The sequence below is a fragment of the Electrophorus electricus genome, chromosome 17, assembly GCF_013358815.1.
Source record: "Electrophorus electricus isolate fEleEle1 chromosome 17, fEleEle1.pri, whole genome shotgun sequence".
In the NCBI taxonomy this organism is placed as follows: domain Eukaryota; kingdom Metazoa; phylum Chordata; class Actinopteri; order Gymnotiformes; family Gymnotidae; genus Electrophorus; species Electrophorus electricus.
In genome coordinates, this window is record NC_049551.1 from 3912635 (window position 1) to 3931527 (window position 18893).

Consider the following 18893-nt stretch of genomic DNA (forward strand, 5'->3'; position numbering starts at 1 on the left):
TTTCAATTCCTAAGGAAAATTGGATGGGGGCTCCAAATTGGGTGTGTGTGAAGCGTGTGCTAGCCAAACGATGCACACTGTAGAGTGCTGCTGGGCTGTGGTCAAATACTTGTGTTCTACACGCCATTCTGCACAGCTATCCTCGTAATGCCAAAACTTTAGCATGCTTGTAAAGCTCTGACATACCTGGTGAGTATAGCTCACTGGCCATGGAAAGCCCTGACATACAACCCAGACCAAGACACCGGGTCATTTTAAAATGTGTGCTACTGTGTGCTCCTAAAGAGGATTGTGTTGTGCGTGTTAGTGTGTGCATTAGTGTGCGCACTAGAATGCTGGCTGCATACCTCATAGAGTGTGTTGTAGGTGGTGACTGTCACAGTGTTGGTGTGCATCATTAATCTCTCTCCCAGCAGTGTGAAGAGACTGTGGGTGTGCATGATCTCCACTTTCCTCCTACAAACACACACACACACACACACACGCACGCACGCACGCGCATTAGAGGGAGAACGTGTTGAAAGTCGGACTAGGTGCAGGTGAGCATATCTTCCAATCTGCTCCAATTTCAGCAGCCGTTCCTCCACGACATTAAGATCAGTGAAAAGATCCAGTGAGCTGGCAGGCGGACATCATTACCACTGACACAGCGCTCCTCAAGGGCAAAGGTAGAGCATGAGCCAGGAGTTCCCTGTCACACACACTCACACACTTACACACACACACTTACTGACAAAGCGACAAAGAAACGGAATTTGGACATGAAATCTGCACATTTTCATGCCTCTTCATTCTCTCAGCTCAGAGACTTTCTAAGCGATTGCACACAAAGAGCAGCGTGCCGACGGGCTTCCTCATTCAGCTATCAGAATCCCCGCAGCGGACGCATCCCTGCGCGAGCCTGCTCTCACCAGATTATCGAGATTATGGGATTAGCCTAATCGCTGTCGTCATTTCGGCCTCTTGGATCTTGAGCCCTGCGTGTCTCGGAGGAAACTCTCCTGCACCACATGCTTCCCATGAGCCTTTTCCTGCCCATCAGACTGAACAGCGGGAAGAAGGTTTTTTTCTCTCTACTTCTGGAGCCTCCAACTAAATGGATACTCTTCCCGAATTTATTTCTGCAGTGCTCAGCACGACGGATTCTTCCGCGCAGCGTGGCAGACGCTCCCGCCGGGAGCCTCCGGCCCGGAATGTTCTGGTTTGTTCTGGAAACCTCAGCGGAAACACATATAGCCCAGCTGCGCCATGGAGATAATGGCCGCATGAAATTCAGACTCTGGGGGGCGTTGACCGATGGGGCTGAGGCGGAGACGGAGCGTGAGCGCTCACTCACTTGTGTCCGAGGTGCTTCAGGAAGTAGCCCAAGACCTTGAGTGCTTGCACGCGAATGCTCTCGCTCTTGGAGGCCAGGAGCTTGTAGATGACCCTGTAAACAGAAAGCCAAAACCTTCAGAACTTCAGGCCGACAGCTCTGGTCGAACAGATGCAGAAAGCGTTCTCGAAATGCGCAGGCAGGCCCAAAACCGTTAAAGGAAAACGTTTGTGTGTCGTGTAGGAAAGGCCAATTTTAAAACGCTGCCGTGCATGGACTTCAGTGCAGGAGAGTCCAGAAGACATGGAGGTGTGTTGAGCGGAGCAGAAGAGTGCTGGCATTACATCAGCGAGGAGGGTGGGGGAGGCGCGATCCTCGGACCTCACCGTATTCCGTTGCGCTGGTCGAACGCTGGGATCATGGAGGCTGGGTGCTCGGACATGAGGGCCACCAGGAGCTGCAGGACGTCGTGGATGTTCTCATCCTGCCAAGGGCGTAGGAGAGGGCGAGGTGGGCAAAACGAGAGAGAGAGAGAGAGAGAGAGAGAGAGAGAGAGAGAGAGAGAGAGAGAGAGAGAGAGAGAGAGAGAGAGAGAGAAGGGAAGGGTGGAAAGGAAGAAAGAAGGAAGAAACATAAAAGATAAAACGGAAAAAAAAACGAGATCAATAAGTACAAAGCTTCAAAAGCGTCAGAGAGATATCAATATCTGTAGAGATCGCGCCAGATATGAAATCTGCCCAAGATGGGGGCATTGCATAACGTCTCAAGCTTCATTTGGTGTTTGATGTCACATGACCACATTGCGTTTAATATACGGCGCATTACAAACTCAGCGGAAATGCTCAGAAACTCGCTGCATTCCAGATGGCCTACAGTACCCGATGCAACACACCCAGCATGGACACGTACACAAAAGCCGGCGGAGCTGGGCGTGATCTCACGGTTGGATTGCAGCACCAGCGAATGTACGTGGAGGAACTGTAGGTGGGAACGTCTTACCTCATGCATGGTTAGCAGGTAATTCAGAATGCTTTGTAATTCATCCTCCTTCACCCCTCGGTCCTGCAAAATGCAAAAAGTAGTTAGGATATGATGTCACAGTGTTTATTCTAAATAAATCACTTTATATTGGAAAAAAAAGAGTTAAACAGTAATCAGAACATGGAACAAATACAAAGATAAAACAAACAAACAAACAAAAAAAAACCCCATATGTGACATGTGATTATTGGTAAATACTGGAAACTGCAAACACCTGCAGTCCACAAACTAATTGCTCAGGGGGAGGACGCATTTTGGTCACGTGCATACGTCACTAATTCCTCTAATATCTGAAGATGAACCACGAGAACATGAAACGAAAGAAAGATGGGGAACAGCAGCATCAAAACAAAGTGGCTAAACGAATAAAGAGCGCTGCCTAGCAACCGCATCACTCAAAACAAGACAACAGCCTAAAGCCAGAACAGACCATGTGACTTTTCCCTCTTTATTGCTCTCTCTCTTTATAGCTCACACACACACACACACACACACACACACACGCGCGCGCATACACACACACGCATACACACACACGCATACACACACACGCATACACACACACGCATACACACACACGCATACACACACTCTTTTGCGCAATGATCCATAATGCAATTCTGTCTGTGTGCTGGCCTCCTGACCACCTACATGTTTTCATTGTTTTGAGCAACACAAAAACAAACAAACAAAAATAACCATTTCCATGTCACTGCCTCAGAAAAAACCCCCACATCAAATCTTAGAGAGGAATGAGAAAAACAGTCCCACGACAAAAAGCTTAAAACAACTTCCTCACTTCCTCTTTATGAAAACTAATGATATATTCACACTGACAGCACTCTCATACAAAAGCCACACCAGCTGGAATAAGTGACGTAACCTTGATAATGACAAGACTCTCCCCCCCCCCCCCCCACCCCACACAGAGCAAGTTCAACTATAACTCTTCCACCAGCCCCACTCCCCTCAAAAAAAGCATGTGCTGTTTGCCCGGTTAAATCCACCCCCCCCCCCAAAAGAAAACCCCACAGAGACCGTAAAACATAATAGCATGACAATGGTGTCACACCATAATACTACCGTATACTTCCACACAGATATAATAACATGGTTGGTTTTTCTGAAGCAGTTAAAACCTACTGGTGCATTACTGCATAAAGTGTCATGCGCTCTGGAGGCATAGGGGAAAGAAGACAGACTTCCTCACCTTCAGGATGAGCTGTTTGAGGAAGAGAAGCATAAAGGCACGCAGAGAGATGATCTCCTTCTGGGTGGGCCGTGGGCCATCTGCAAAACACACAGCGCTTTCACACGTGAGTCACACGCACAGCGGGTTAACACACCTGAAGCTAGGCATGCACACACACACACACACACACACACACACACTACATTCATCACAGGTCTGAAAGCCTAGCCCAGTGATTTCCACCACTCTTTGGAAATGACTCTAAAACTATAGCATGCACTATCCAACATAAACAGAGTGCAGAACGATGTAGAAGGTTCTACAGAAGTGGGAAGACAGAACATTAGATTCAGCGTGAGGCTTCAGATCCTACTCCACATGGAGAAGGACAACACACGCACACAGGCCTCGTTTGTACATTCCCCAAACATGACACTACTGAGGGAAGGGCCCGGTTTCTCTCGGAGACGGAGCTCCGTGGGACGGATCGTCAGCCGGCTCTGGAAGAGCTTCCCTCACAACAAACTTAATACCTCGTACAACCTCAATACGCAGTGACGTAAGGACAGTAAAACATGGCACATGGGCACGCGCAGAGGGAGAACTGGCGGGCGATTTTGGGATCTAAGGGCTGATCCGACTTTGGAATTGCGATCTTTGAGTCAATTTTGTACAGTTTTGTACAGTGATCCCTGGACGTCTCCCCAGAATTCTAGCTTTTATTGGTGGATTTGAGGAGAAAAAGGAAAGACGAGTCTGAGTGGATCAGGGGCAGAGAGGAGAGGGGGAGCATAACGCCTCGCCAAGGCCACACCCGGCACACCCGAGACACAGTAGCTCCTCCCTGTAGCTGTTTATCCTTCCTCCCAAGCTCACACACACACACACACACACACACACACACACACACACACACACACACTCCTCAGCTGTCTCCTTCCTCAGCAGAGAGCGTTCATCACCTCAGTCGCGTTCTCTGTGAACTCTGCACAATCTGAGTGTGTGCATGTGCATGAGCTCACGTTTGTTCACGTGGGTGTGTGCGGTCGTTCCTATACGTGCTCTACGTGTGCTCACTCCAGCTGCAGTGTGAGCAGGTGAAATCCCAGCCTGTCCCAGCGTGAAGCTCACACTGGCATGAAGAGGGCGTGATGTAAGCTTTTGTAGTCGCTTGCGTGTGCGTGTGTGACTGTGTTCTACATCTGTCCGTTTGCTGATTCTTGTGCATCCTCAGTTGACTGAAAGCCACTTAGCCTTGGAGACTAGATTAACACACACACACACACACACACAGTGGCGATTCATGAACAAGTGATCGTTAAATAATCGCTGAGCCTCCAATTCACCACAGACACACATGCGCAAACACACACCTGCTGTCACCAGATACATACATGCACTCTCACCACCATTCACACACAATCAAGATCTCTCTCTCTCACACACACCCAGACTCTTACACATACACACACACACACAGGATGGCAAACAGGGTTGTCATGACGACATCCAGCGAGGAAGAGCAGCCATATTTCAGTATTATCAGAGACACTCTGCACAGACAACATAGGTGGAGAAGAAAGAAAAAAACACTTCTCCATCCTGTTCCATAATGGATTTGTATTTAAGAAAGGAGCACAGAACACACACACACACACCTCCGCACCCACACCCACACCCACCCACACCCACACCCACACCTCTTCACAAGACATTTCCCTCCTGAGCTGGATGGCTCCTGTGCGGCTGAGCACATGACTCTGTGTTTATTTATAAGACACATTTGCGTACATGTATTCTCCTTTAGATGGAGAACTCCGCAGGTTTAAGGCAACCGCAGAGCAGACCGCGGCCACTCATTTCTTACAGATGATGATTAAAAGCGTTAACACACACATACGCAGGTGTCAGGACCATCCACACAGCCAGACCGGCATCCCTTCATCTCCAGGCTTCTGTTTGCTATATTTGGATGCTGTTTGTGCCTCTCTCACTGAAACCCACCGGGCGCTTCCTGCCTTTCGGAGTCCTTCTTTCCTTTCTGATTTCTGGAGACGCAGTAAGGCTGTCATGATGGTGTATTTGAAGACAGAACCTAAAAACTAATTCACTGATATCAACAACAGTCCCTCAGTTTTACACATTCCGTTGGCTAGACCACAGATATTGATGGGACGCCCAGCTGGACTAAGGACATATTTCCCAAACTAACATTACAGAATCGATATATCCAATACCATCAGAGTATTCCAGGGCCGGTATTGGCCTTTTCCAATGCCGGTGTTTGTATCAACGTGTCAGCACTTTTGACATAACGCAGTTTCCGCTTCTGGCTCTAATCAGGGTTTACGCACTGAAGCAAAGTTACAGGTCTGCTTTCAACCCTTCAGTCTACTTCCGCTTAACGTAGCGCTCTCACATTGCTGACAGGACATTCCATCATATGACGAGCTCACCAGAAGAGCTATAGTAAAGGTGAAAACAGTGACAACCCCTAAACACAAGTGTCTGTGTAGTCACAGTGATACGTATAGCTAAATTACGTTAACAACAGGGCCGAGGAGAGATCTGAACCATTAAATTCAAAATCACTCAATGCACCATCACTTTGTACACACATTTGCATGAGTGTCATATCAACATGATCACAGATGCAAATTCTTCAGCGCTGAGTTGCCATTTCATCTGCATGGCCTCTAGGGGGCGGTCTCAGCAGTACACAGATGGTACTGTGAGCTGCTCAGCTATTTATTTTCAGGCATAATGCCTGAAGGTGGCTAGTGACTCTCCCGGAGGGGCGAGATCGCCATGGATCCGCAAACGCCTAATCGCGCAGTCGCGGGTTCGTTGGTGAAGGGAGGGTCATGGAAAGAAAGCACGTTTGGTGAAGTCCACGTTCTGAAGGACCATGATGGAGAGAGACAGCATGCTGATGAAAAGAGAGGAGAAAAGCAGGGAGGGGAGAGAGAGAGAGAGAGAGAGAGAGAGAGAGAGAGGATGAAGTGAGCTGCCCGCTACTCACACAAACCAACACAAACCCAGCAGTGGGCGAGGCCTAGCAGCGACTGGAAGAACTCTCGTATGAGTGGAGCATCAAAGTTGGTGTTCCCCTAAACCACCACACAAATCGCTAACAACAGTCTGATACCCAGGAGGCTAAACAGACCCACATCACATCACCGTGTTGTCAAGAGGACCGAAACACACGCTGCGTCTGACAAGGCCATCAGCAACCTCTGACAAAGGCCTCTCACTGCTCAGATAGTAAATCCTCCAGGGCGTCGTTTACATTTACGCTATTTGGAAAACACTCCAGAGCGACGTACACACGCAGTCCCGGCGAACTGAACCTATGAGCTTGGTGTTATTAGCACCATGTTCTGCCCATTTTACCCGGTGAGCTACAGTAGTACGCATCGTAGAAGAAAACGTACGTGTTTGTGTGTGTCTGTGCGTGTGTGTGTGTGTGTATGCGCGTGTGCTTGCGTTCGCATGTGTGTGCGCGTGCGTACACTCACCGAGCCCTTTGGGTGTGATACCACTGCTCTCCAGTGGGTTGCTGGCCCAGTAGTAGTACTTGAGCGTGTGCATGAGCTGTAGCACAGTGCCCACACGCCTGATGGTTGTGTAGATGGTGGCCGTGCCAATGAACTCTGCTGACAGGTAGGTGTACAGGGAGAGCTGCACCTGCGGGAGGCACACACACACACACACACACACACACACACACACACACACACACACACACACACACACACACGCATGCTAGTCAGCACAGATGTGTTAATTAGGGTGGAACTAAGGGGGCTACAATGGTAGTCAGCGTGGTCTCAGGGGGAGCTAATGCCCCCCACGCCTGGGGCCTCTCCCCAAACCCTAACCCAGCCGGGAACACGTAGCGGTGCGGGGGGCTTTCCTCCCCTCTCCATCCCCCCTCTCTCTCTCCCTCTCGCCTTTTCTCTCTCCATCCCCTCTCTCTCTCCCCATCCCCCTCTCTCCATCCCCTCTTCTCTCTCTCTCCATCCCCCCTCTCTCTCCCTCTCTCTCTCATCCCCCTCTTCCTCTCTCCATCCCCCTCTCCCTCTCTCTCTCCCTCTCCATCCCCCCTCTCGCTCCCTCTCTCCATCCCCCGCTCTCCCCCTCTCTCACTGTTCTACTCATCCCTCCCTCCTACTCTCCTCCTCCTTTACTGTTCCTCCTTATCTCCATCCTCCGACATCTTTGTTCTCCTGGATTCACTCATGCGAGAGCACAAACAGCCGAGGAGGGAGCAGAGATGCGGTCCAGGGTTTCCCTCACTCCTGACCCCACGACGGGCACTGCAGCTACAAGACCCCTCCCCACCCCCCACCCCAAAAAAACAAGTTTCATCTGCACTGACATTCAGGAATGAACAGTAGCTGCACACTTGTCCCTGGTTCATTTCATTAACATTAACTGTTCATGATCCAGAAGGCCTGGATCCAAGTTCCTCGCGTTTCTCTGGAGATATGTAGGCACGTGGTAAGGAGTGCACTTTCGGGGGGGTGGGTGCGGCGGATGTGCGGACCTTGGCGGGCGTGTGGATCCAGATGGCTGCATTGAACAGCACGTGGTCACACAGCTGCTTTAGGAGGGGCGCTCCGTGGGTGAGGCCGTCCAGATACTTGGCGAAAGACAGGAACTGCTCCAGGACAGCCCGGGTGATGTGCATACGAGAAGACTGAGGGGGACACACAGAGACAGGAAGACAACAGCATTCCAAACGTCGAACAGGACTCGAGTCGTGGAACAGTTCTGTGAGTCAGGCGGCGGTCTGCTCACCTTCTCCAGCAGGTAGCCGATGACAAGGAAACCCTTCCCCCCCAACATCTGCTCTTGCATGGCTACTGAACTCTTCAACAACTCCACCAGGAAGGCCAGGAGAGTGGCACTGAACACACACACACACACACACATTAGTATTACTGTCTTCATATAATCCTAGATGGCTCTTTTAGCCATCAGAGAAAGAGTGTATTGTGTTTATAGAAAGATAAGCTTGTAGAGGACCAGCAAAAGGTCCCCGCAAGGCCAGACTTTTCTATTCATCTCCAGTGAGTGAGTGTTAACCACAAAGAGACGCACACCCACACACGTCGTGCTTTCCGCTCAACACACAGTGGGGCAAGTGTGTGTGTGTGCAGGTGTGTGTGTGCGCGCGTTAGCAGCATCAAGGCCCCTGTACCGCCTCCGCCACTCTGTCCCGTTCCGTTTCACGGACTGCCGTGGCCGCAGAGCGCCTGGTCGCCAGGGCGACCGGTGCGGACGCGTGCACGCGCTCCATGGCTTCCCGGCAGGAGGGACGCACACCCACAGCTCTGCCGCCGATGCTGTTTACAGACTCCCGAGTTCTGCTGAAGTCTCCGGCTGCTGCGTCGCCTAACTCCCCCTCCACCACTCTATATCTCGCACTACGTCTCCACTCCCCTCCTCTCATGGTTCCTCTCCATTCAGTATCATTTATGCTGGACTGGCATGACTGTGATTATACAGGTTTGCCAGTTTGCCAAATATTAATATTTATTTATATATATTTAAAAAAAAAACCAAAAAAAACCCCCCAAAAAACCCCCCAAAAAAACACTTTTCATAAATACATGGATAAACCAGCAGAAATCACACTACACCGAACCAAGCCAACTCAGTGTGTGTGTGTGCAAGTGTATCAGAGAGAGGAAACACCGCTGTAACGCTGAGGAGGAGACAGACTTCGGCGCTCAGCACAACCGCACACGGCACTGCACGCACTGTTCCTTTGCTAAGATATTTAAAACAATGCGCCTCGTATCAATTTAAAGTTTGGGAAGGAGATGGAAAAATGTAATTCACCTTCTATTTCCGTTAAATCACAGTGCCTACACAGTCCTCTCCTGGCACTACGGTTTCCACTTCAAGGCTATGGTCACTTCTTGTGCATTTTGTCGGGTTTTGTGGCGTTTTCCTTTCATCCCTCTCCATCTCTCTCTCTCTGTTCACTGCACAGCGCTCAGGGCACTAATCTCTCTCTCACTTTGCTTCTCCACACTTCTCCCGTGCAGCGGACGGCCCGATCTGTCACTGATCCGTGATCGGCAGGCGATGCCTGCCGGCGCTACAGAGCCTCTTCGACTGGTTGCACCTGCAAGGGGCGGGGCTGCTGCGTTTGATCACCGCGCCCCTCCCAGCGTGCGGGCGTGTCCGGCAAACGTGGGTTTTCCCTCATTCCTTTATTGTTCCCGGTTTTAAATAGCCACGATTTTCCGTGTTAAACAGGCACATGCACACAGGTCCATGGTCGCCTGATGGCTTCAACACGCATCTATCCACAGCATGCCCTCACCCGTGGTGTCAGACACAAACGCGGAGGCGCTTAGCGGCCGGGCAAGCGCGGCAGAGCTGTGCGTGGGGATGCGGGGGGGCAGGGCTCACCACACGGTGGTCTCCACGGGGCTGTCGTTGGGCTGCCGGTAGTCCAGCTGAGAAAAGAGGGGGAAGAGGACCTGGATACCACCGATGGAGTGAATGGCGCTGTGGATGGAGTGGGTGACGATGGCCTTCACGTCCTGCAGGGGACGAGGAGACGTACAGAGGAGTTAGTAGAGGGACAGTCTCACACGCACTCACAGACCCACACAACCCATGAATCACCGCAGGAAAGTAGAAGTCAATGATTCTGTAGCATTTCAAAAATGACCAAAGTACAAGAACTGTGTGTGTGCATATGTGTGTGAATGGAAGCGTGTGTGTGTGTGGGGGGGGGGGGGGGTGCATATGTGTGTGTGTGAGTGTGGGGGTGCATGTGTGTGTGTGAGTGTGGGGGTGCATGTGTGTGTGTGTGTGTGGGGGTGCATATGTGTGTGTGTGTGTGTGGGGGTGCATATGTGTGTGTGTGTGTGTGGGGGTGCATGTGTGTGTGTGAGTGTGGGGGTGCATGTGTGTGTGTGTGGGGGTGCATGTGTGTGTGTGAGTGTGGGGGTGCATGTGTATGTGTGTTCATGTGCATGCGCGAGTGTGCGTCACGTGCGCTCGCCTGGAGCATGAGGGCGTGCGGCGAGTGGACGAAGATGGAGGCGTTCTCGCGGGGAGACGACTCCAGGCAGAGCTGAGCGTCCGTGGCCTTGGCGTTGTAGGTGAAAGCTATGCTGCTGGCCAGTTTACCATCATACAGCACCTGTTTGTGGTGCTCCGCCAGGTGGATGTCGCTCTCCGACTTGAACTTAAAGGTGCTCTGTGGAGGACAGACAGACACACACACACACACACAATCTGATATCACAGATCCCACAAAGATGGCACGACCCTATTGTGGTGACAGGCAGCAGTAGTCGTGTGGGTTTGGTGTTTTTATGTGGATGTTTTCATGTGGAGTCGAGGGATTATTTTTGATTCTTGGCGTCATCAGCATGGATGCGGTGAGCTTCTTTATGAATACGGCTGCTCTTGCCAACAAAGCAACCATCCCCCAGACTTCAACACTGTCACGTCTTTCTGGTTCAGCGTAGCAGTTTGGTTGCCGGGACACGAGACACCCGACAGTGTTACGGGGGAGCCCGCAACGGAGGCCGTTAGACGGCGGCGACTCGGTCCCTTCCCTCCCTCATTCTCCGGAATGTACTGTCATTCAGGAACAACGCGGATGAACTACAAGTGAACACAAAGCATTAGCGAGAGCACGAGAATGCGTGTGTGATGGCACCGGCGGAAACCCGGCTGATAGATCAGAAAGTGAGGCAGGATTCTGAAACGGCTTTGTCCAGCCGACTCGGCCGGTCCGCAGCACACAGGGCTCGGGGGGGGGGGGGGGGGGGGGGGGTTGGGGTTGGGCGTGACCTCTCACTGGTGTAAGACTGTTGTAGTTGGAGAATCTTTCTGCACACTGTACTCACATTGAACTGCATGTTTTATTTCCCGTGAAAGATCCCACGAGTGCTTAAGATATGGCGGTTTACATCCCCAGAGCCTGTACGGATGAGGCGACCCACTTGTGCACTTCACCTCAATCTTTTCCCCAGTTGCCCCGCATTTTTATCCGAAGCTTCGTGGTCATTTCATCAGTATGGTAGCTGTCCAGCAAGATGTGGTAGAGCGTTGGACTTGCTCCGATTTACCAAGCAGCCTTGATGAGGGAGGGAGAGAGAGTTGGGTGCAGACAGGTTGCGGCGTGCACTGAGGACACTACACATGAACTGAATGGCTGCTTTCACACTACCAACGGGTGTTTTTAACGATTTGTATACTTTATCTTTTATATACTTTATCATGAGGAAGACAACTACATTGTATCCAAATAATAGGCCTTTGATCAGTACAGCCCTTAAAAAACCTCTCAATCAAACGTGACATTCAGTGTCTAAGAGCCGTTATTGACAAAAGAAACAAAGCCAGCCAAAACTGGCGTTTAAAGACGAGCTGGAGGATGAACTTAAGAAGCGAACCATTTCCGCTCCGGGAGAGGAGTTTAAGCTACAGTGAGAATTCAGGACAGGAAAAAAAAAAACTTAAGTGTCAAGCGAGTCCATCATCGCCGAACATTTAAATCAGTTTAACTTGAGTTTCCATTCCCTTGATTTAGAGCAGTTTCAGAGGGTGGCGAGATACAGACTGATGAAATGGACGTCTGGAGAACTCTTGAACAGAAAACTGTGTGAAAAGGGCCTGATTGCATTAGTGGACAACTGCTTACAAACTGCCTTGTTTTTGCGTGCCACTTTTCCATTTATATTCCAGCTCTCCATCACGGGCTAAAGGTTGTACGGAAAAAATCCAGAGTTGCTTCAGTGGTCAAGGTTCCATCCCCAAAGGTGCTGGATGACTTCCGTCCCGTAGCACTCATGACGGACGCCGTAGCAACATTGCTGAATTTTGTTGTTGCGCACTTTGTGGGCAAGAAGACTCACGAGCTTATGTTCTGATGATGTTTCATCTGCTTTTAATTGTACGCAGGGTGATATTTCACTTCATAGTTTAGTTCTGAAACACCAGACATCGATTCTGGCACTTTGTTATGGCCGGTGGACTTTTTAACAATGAGGCCACAGGGAACTCGTGCTAACGCACCCCATAGGATCAGCTGGAGGGTGCGTTCTGATGCCCCTGTTATGTGATTTGCACCATTGTCGGAGTTGAGGTTTATAATCGAGTTTGCTGACAATGCAGCGATCATCTTCTGCATGACGGTGAGGTGGGTCGTCGGCCAGTTAGGAATTATTTTATCAAATGGTGTGAAGATTCATATTTGCAACTTAATGTCTCTAAGACAAAAGAGACGCTCGTGAACTTTAGCCGAAACCCTCCTGTTATAGTAGTGACGTTATAATGGCACAGCCATGGAGAGAGACGGTGATTACTCAGGCAAGATCTTGGACGATAAAATGCCTTTCAATGCCAACTGTGTTTCTTGAGAAAGTTGAGGGGTTTTAAAGCACATTAGTGGCTTGTCCTAATGACACCAAAACAATCCCAGAGTTCTTCATTCTTACTGTTCTGTCTCAGGCTTCCTTTGTTTGTTTGCTTGTTTGTTGTTGTTTTTAAAAAAAATGCAAATAATGCAAATTACCAGCTCCCAGATAAAAAAAAGGTGTCACCACACAACAGATTAATGAGATGAGATTAAGTGAGATTAATTCTGAAATAGTAACGCTATGCACAGGCACAGAATGTGAACAGCAGTCAAGGGTGGGGGGAGAGGTGTGCATACACACATATATGTCTGATGTGTGTGTGTGTGTGTGTGTGTGAGAAAGAGCGAGAGCGAGAGAGAGAGAGAGAGAGAGTGTATTTAAGTACCTCACATTCTGAAGTAGAGCTCAAGAGTTCTCCAACACAGAGATGAGGGGAAAAAGAGGGTTCCTCTTCACTGTGTGTGTGTGTGTGTGTGTGTGTGTGTGTGTGTGTGTGTTCGTTCCTCTAGCAGAGATCACTGTGGACCACATCCCACCCCATTTCTCAAAGACCCAAAACATGCGTGGAAAGCAGAAAATGTCCCAGCCTGCTGCAGATTCCTACTGCTCTACTCACTGCTCCCAAAGTCTCCCCCACTATATCACCACCATCCATCCCTCCCTCTCCATCAACCTCCTTCAAGCCTTCCATCTCTCCATCCACCACCCCGGCTACGGCGGCCTGCCCCAAACACCCCCCGAGACTGCTGTCATCACCTACCCACTATCCACCTTCCAGGCTACAGCTGCTGCTCCAGCACCCTGTGGCCTGGCAGACGCTCCTAGACCACTGATGATACATCACCCGCCCGGTGTTTGATACAACGGACCAACGGTTTGTGTCTCGTGGCCAAGAACAGCCCACAGGAGCATGGGAAATCTGGGCAGGGGTTCATGGCCAATCAAAATGTTCTGGCTCTTTGTAGGGCCTAAGCTCCACCTCCTGCCTGATTGTTTAGATGAGCAATTGAGGGTTAAGGGTCTTGCCCAGGGGCCCCAACAGTAGCAGCTCGGCAGTGTTGGGGCTAGAACCGGCAACCTTCTGGTTACTGGTTGAGTAGTTTAACCACTGAGTTAGCACTGCCCATTTCAGCATTAAACATGCCCTGGTTCAACAGTGCGCCTGGACCCTCCCACCATCCCGGCCAACGGTCAACGTCTAACTGGAAGACGTACTGGAATACAGAACACACAAGAGACAGAGAGAGACAGGGACAGGTACTTGTATTTGTACTTGAAGTAACGCGATTCGTTCGTTAGTCTGCTGGGACAGACACATCGTGCCTAGCAGGCGGAGGGCAGTTAACGCAGGCCTGGCTGGTCTGAGACAGGGCAGAACCAGGCACGGTGCCCAGGACACAGGTTATTCAGCCCCATCACATCTCTCTCTCTCTCTCACACACACACACACACACACACACACACACACACACACACACACACACAGAGTGCGTGTTTAATCAGAGTGCCTTGGCACTTCATCTTTCAATCTTATGCAATTTCCAAACTTCAGCTATATCCTTCCACCCATAAATGTACATCATTGCGCAGACCCGTGCAGTTCACACATCTGTGCCTTCAGCCCAGAAGTTCTTGTCAGTCAGAACCCTGGGAGATCCACACCACAGGCTAGCAGGACAGAAAACGGCCAGCTTTGACATGTCATGCTGCTTAGACATCTGGACAGTCTTTGGTGTTGTGCCCAGCCATGGGCAAACACAAACACAAACGCACCGACACCTGCATATAGGCATGTGGCCTAGGCAATGCTAAACATCAGGCCATACCGGTTACATTTTACTTTGAATCAGCATTCTAACTTAATTTCACCATCAAATATTGAGGTTATGTGCTCTGTGAAGTAAAGCATCACTAATGGCTTCTCCTACACACACACGCACGCGCACGCACACGCACGCACGCTCTGTCTAATTCACACGTATAGCTGGAGAAGGCAGGGGTCAGGGAGATTGAATCCTGTTACAGCTATTAATAATAAAAGCCCTCAGTTGGAGGCAGCCATGATGACTTGAGTGCTGGACAGAGCTGTGTGAGAGAGAGAGAAGTACAGAAAGAGAAAAAAGTTAAAAACCAGGGCTCTATACCAGCAGTCCATTTTCTATGAAGCCGTTTAACGAGGAGACGCGCTGTCCTCCTCAGACGTGGTTGCTAAGAGGAGGCGGCGAGTGGAGCCGTGCGCTCCCTGCGGAGCGATCCGTAACCGCCTCATTTCCTGCGCGTAATCGCCGTGAGCTTTAATTGAACCCCACAGCCTGCCGGCTCGCGGCGGCTATTCCGCCATCCGAAAAGTTCTTCTTGGTGAGAACGTCGAGGGCCTCCGGTGCGAAGCTGACTGGGAGGTGGGAGAGGAAGAGCAGCTTTGAACGTCCGACGTCAAAACGATCTGAATGCTACAACGCCTTGAGGGGAAATGGCGTTCGTGTAAAGATCCGCTGTCCAGCAGGGGGCAGTAGCTCGCATATCCCGGCTGTTACCACGGTGGTCAGCCAGCACAGGCACACTGCGCTTTTGTGAAGTGGGTGGTGGATGCAAATATAAAGGGTGTTTCGTGTGAGGCTGTTGAGCTGTTAAGATGTTGAGTTCCTGAGATTGCTCCGACTGGCTTCCATCAGCCCACAACTAACTTTAATCAGCTTTTACTTAGCTGTGGTGCTATTTATAACCTTCAGTCACCAGACCCTCAAATGCCTTTGGAGTCTGTCGCAACTCTCTGGAAGATTTAGAAATGGTTTATTTCTCTCTCTTTCTCTCTGTCTCTCTCTCTCACACACACACACACACACACACACACGATAATGCAGCTCTGCTTCCTTTCTGCCACAAAGAATATGCTTTGGTCGTCTTAGCCTCTTACTATTTCCTCTGAAACACGCCTGTTTCCTAGACGATGATGGGCAGTTGACGTGACCTATTAGCTTCCCTCATCTATCTGCCCCTCGGCCTCGGTGACCCTGTGGGATAAGGGGCCCCCTCCAAACACCCCCCCCCACACACACACACACTTTAGTCACCGAGGCCACAATCAGACCCCATCGACGCACAGCCACCCAATCAGAGCACTTAACGGGAGGGTGACGGACAGACCCGTGCCGATCGTTGAAGATCCAAGAAGACACATAGAGGCAGTGAGAAAAAGAAACATGGAGACAGAGAGAAGTGCTCTTCTCTGCCAAAAGAGCAAAGAGTTTGCCAACAGTGTGAACAAAACAAACATGAAACAGAGCTGCACTTCCTAAGGGAACGCTCAAAATTCAAGGACACTCGGGAAGAAATCTCTCCAAAAAAATGACTGCTAAATGTCCCAGATTCAGCAGCCTCTTTGGCATTCAGGAATGGCCACACCTGCTAGAGGGACATGAGGTGTGCTGGACATCAGCACCCTCGTCTGCCTCCAGGAAAGGGAGACCTGTGTTGCATTAATATTCTTTAATACCTTCATACTACGGAACCCAAGATTTGCCAATACAAATGCAACGATGACATGCCAATAAAGCACATACAATTAAACTGGGTGGGCAGAAACAGAACACACACACACACACACACACACACATATATATATATATATATATATATATATACACACACACACACACAGAGAGAGAGAGAGAAACCTAGTGAAAGACATATCGATTTTTGTGGAGAGGCAGTAAAGGAAGAAAACAGCAGTGGGGATATCAGAGGACGTGGAGTGAACTGGCAACCATCCGACGAGCTGCTGGCCTTCTCCTTCACACGGTCCTGTCTGTCAGTTATTTTGCAGCTATAGTAAGAGGCCTGGACAGACCGAGCACCTGCACATGCATGCGCACGCACGTCTCCAAGAGGAGCGCGTTAATGAGAAAGTGCTAAAGCAGGAAGATGTCAGTAGCAATGAATCCTCTTCCAATTCGAGCTTGAATTTGCCCCAAACGGCGGCGCCAGCCTCCCTGCTGAGACGGCAGGAGTCGCGGGCAAACCCCGGAATAAGCACACACCGCGCCGGAAAAAGGGAGAGGCGGAGCACTGGAAAGGCAGCGTGGCGGCGGTAATGATGGAGCGTTCCTGCTGCTCTGAGCAGCGCACTGGAGTCCCAGGCCCACGGGGTCTCTCCCGGCATCCAGAGAGGACGCAAGGAGAGGAATAAAGACTCAAGGTCATTCTCCCAACAGTTCTGCAGCTGGTAGCTGGTGTATGTGTATGTGTGTGTGTGTGTGTGTGTGTGTGTGTGTGTGTGTGTGTGTGTGTGATTTGGTGGGGGGGCGGGGGGGGGAGCAGATCGGGTGGGGGAGGGGAGAGAGAGCGAGACAGACAAACTGTCCCTGTTTCTAATAACCCTGGCCCATATATATTTAGCAGTGTTCTTTGCAGAGATCTGACACTGAGGCAATGAACATCTGAAGTGTTGCTAATTTCACACTAATCTTTCTGTGTACTAGTTTAGATGAACATCCTGTGAAACGTGTACGTGCCCGGACTATACTTGGAGTGTTAATTTTGTAGGTTAATCAAATATGTTTGAACCTAGCAGTGATGCAGAAAGTGCACAGGACAGCGCTCTCACATTCTCCCCCGCCGGAGCGCTGACGCGGGTGCGCGCCCTCTTACCTTATAGCCGGGTCCCAGCTGATGGATGGCGAAGATCTGGGCGGGGTTGAGGGCCTCGCTGAACACGTAGACGGCTCCCAGCTGCCCGCAGAAGACGCGGTTGGCGTCGGCCGTCTCCGACGAGCCCAGGAAACATTTATCATAGCTCTGGAGGTCGGCAACAGAGGTGAGGAAGAGATGGTTTATGAGGGCATGGGTGTCCCTCACCTCCCATTCCCACCTGCTTACACTACGGCGAGAGCACATGCCCTTTCACATCGGACCCTCGTGGTGTGGGAACAGGGCCGGCCGCGCGGGTCGCCGGCGCCGCCTGCTCGGCTTCGTGGTCTAGCCAGCGGAGCGCTGCGTAACGCGCCAGGTAGCGCCAGGTCACGCACGCGCTGCACCCCTCATGCTGCTGAGCGTTACTTCTGCACGCGGGTGAAGTTTGTTTACTTTTCCACACATAGGCAAGAGAGAGCGAGAGGGAGGGATTGTGGGAGTGAGAGAGAGAGAGAGAGAGAAAGAGGGAAAAAGGGAGGGAGGGATTGTGGGAGTGAGAAAGAGAGCGAGAGAGTGCACCGTTAATCATGGCTGAGTCACTTACATCATTGGTGTTGACGTGCCAGGCCATGTCGCCATAGGAGACCAGCTGCCCGTTGACGTAGCAACGGATTTCGCTGTTCCTCCAGCGGTTGTAGATGTGCACGATGCTGATCATGTACCACTGCAGGACCGGGACAGAGAAACAGACACACATGAGCAGCACTGGACAGGCGGCTGTTCGTCCAGACCCATGTCACCGCGCCCCCACTGCGCGGAGGCCTTACACAGCTAACAGGGTGGGCTGGAGCTCTTGGGGAAAGACAAATAAAGTGATGGCGGAAGAAAAGGAGACCAAAGGCTTCCTTTAACCAGCGCTTTAATTCGGGGATTTCAGATTTGTTGTAGCAATATAATCCAGACAAAGCTTTGGCCGGGGAATGTTATACAGTCTTAAACCCTATTTTGGACAGGATTAGTTCATATGGGGAGGTGGAGTAATGCAATTAATACCGTCAGTGATGCGACTTCCAGCCAAATCCGCCATGTCATTTTTACAAACTATGCGCTCCCTTGTCAGTAAATATTCTGGCATTTTTTACCTACTATAAAATGACTGGTAAAAATAAGCCCAAGTTATTTTAATCCCATGTGAACTGCCATATCAGTAAATATTCCATCATAACCAGAGAAAAAGGAGTTTTTGTGCTGTTTCTCAAGCATGGAAGCGCTTACGTGCTTTATATACTTTGGCATACTTTGTTTTATATACTTT

At 50.4% G+C, this 18893-nt stretch overlaps 1 protein-coding gene across 11 annotated transcripts in view; it reads right to left on the reverse strand.

Annotated features, from left to right (window-relative positions):
• Window positions 1–18893, reverse strand: part of nbeaa (neurobeachin a) — a 93526-nt gene that overhangs the window by 28447 nt on the left and 46186 nt on the right. For all 11 annotated transcript variants that reach the window (XM_035535481.1, XM_035535482.1, XM_035535476.1 and 8 more), the window contains exons 7-18: window positions 18183–18302; window positions 17597–17743; window positions 10579–10776; window positions 9978–10111; window positions 8352–8460; window positions 8098–8250; window positions 7067–7235; window positions 3567–3646; window positions 2315–2377; window positions 1702–1799; window positions 1337–1429; window positions 348–456 (exon numbers count right to left, since the gene is read on the reverse strand). In XM_035535481.1, the coding sequence (XP_035391374.1) occupies window positions 348–456; window positions 1337–1429; window positions 1702–1799; window positions 2315–2377; window positions 3567–3646; window positions 7067–7235; window positions 8098–8250; window positions 8352–8460; window positions 9978–10111; window positions 10579–10776; window positions 17597–17743; window positions 18183–18302 (1473 nt within the window). The remainder of the gene's footprint in view (window positions 1–347; window positions 457–1336; window positions 1430–1701; window positions 1800–2314; window positions 2378–3566; window positions 3647–7066; window positions 7236–8097; window positions 8251–8351; window positions 8461–9977; window positions 10112–10578; window positions 10777–17596; window positions 17744–18182; window positions 18303–18893) is intronic.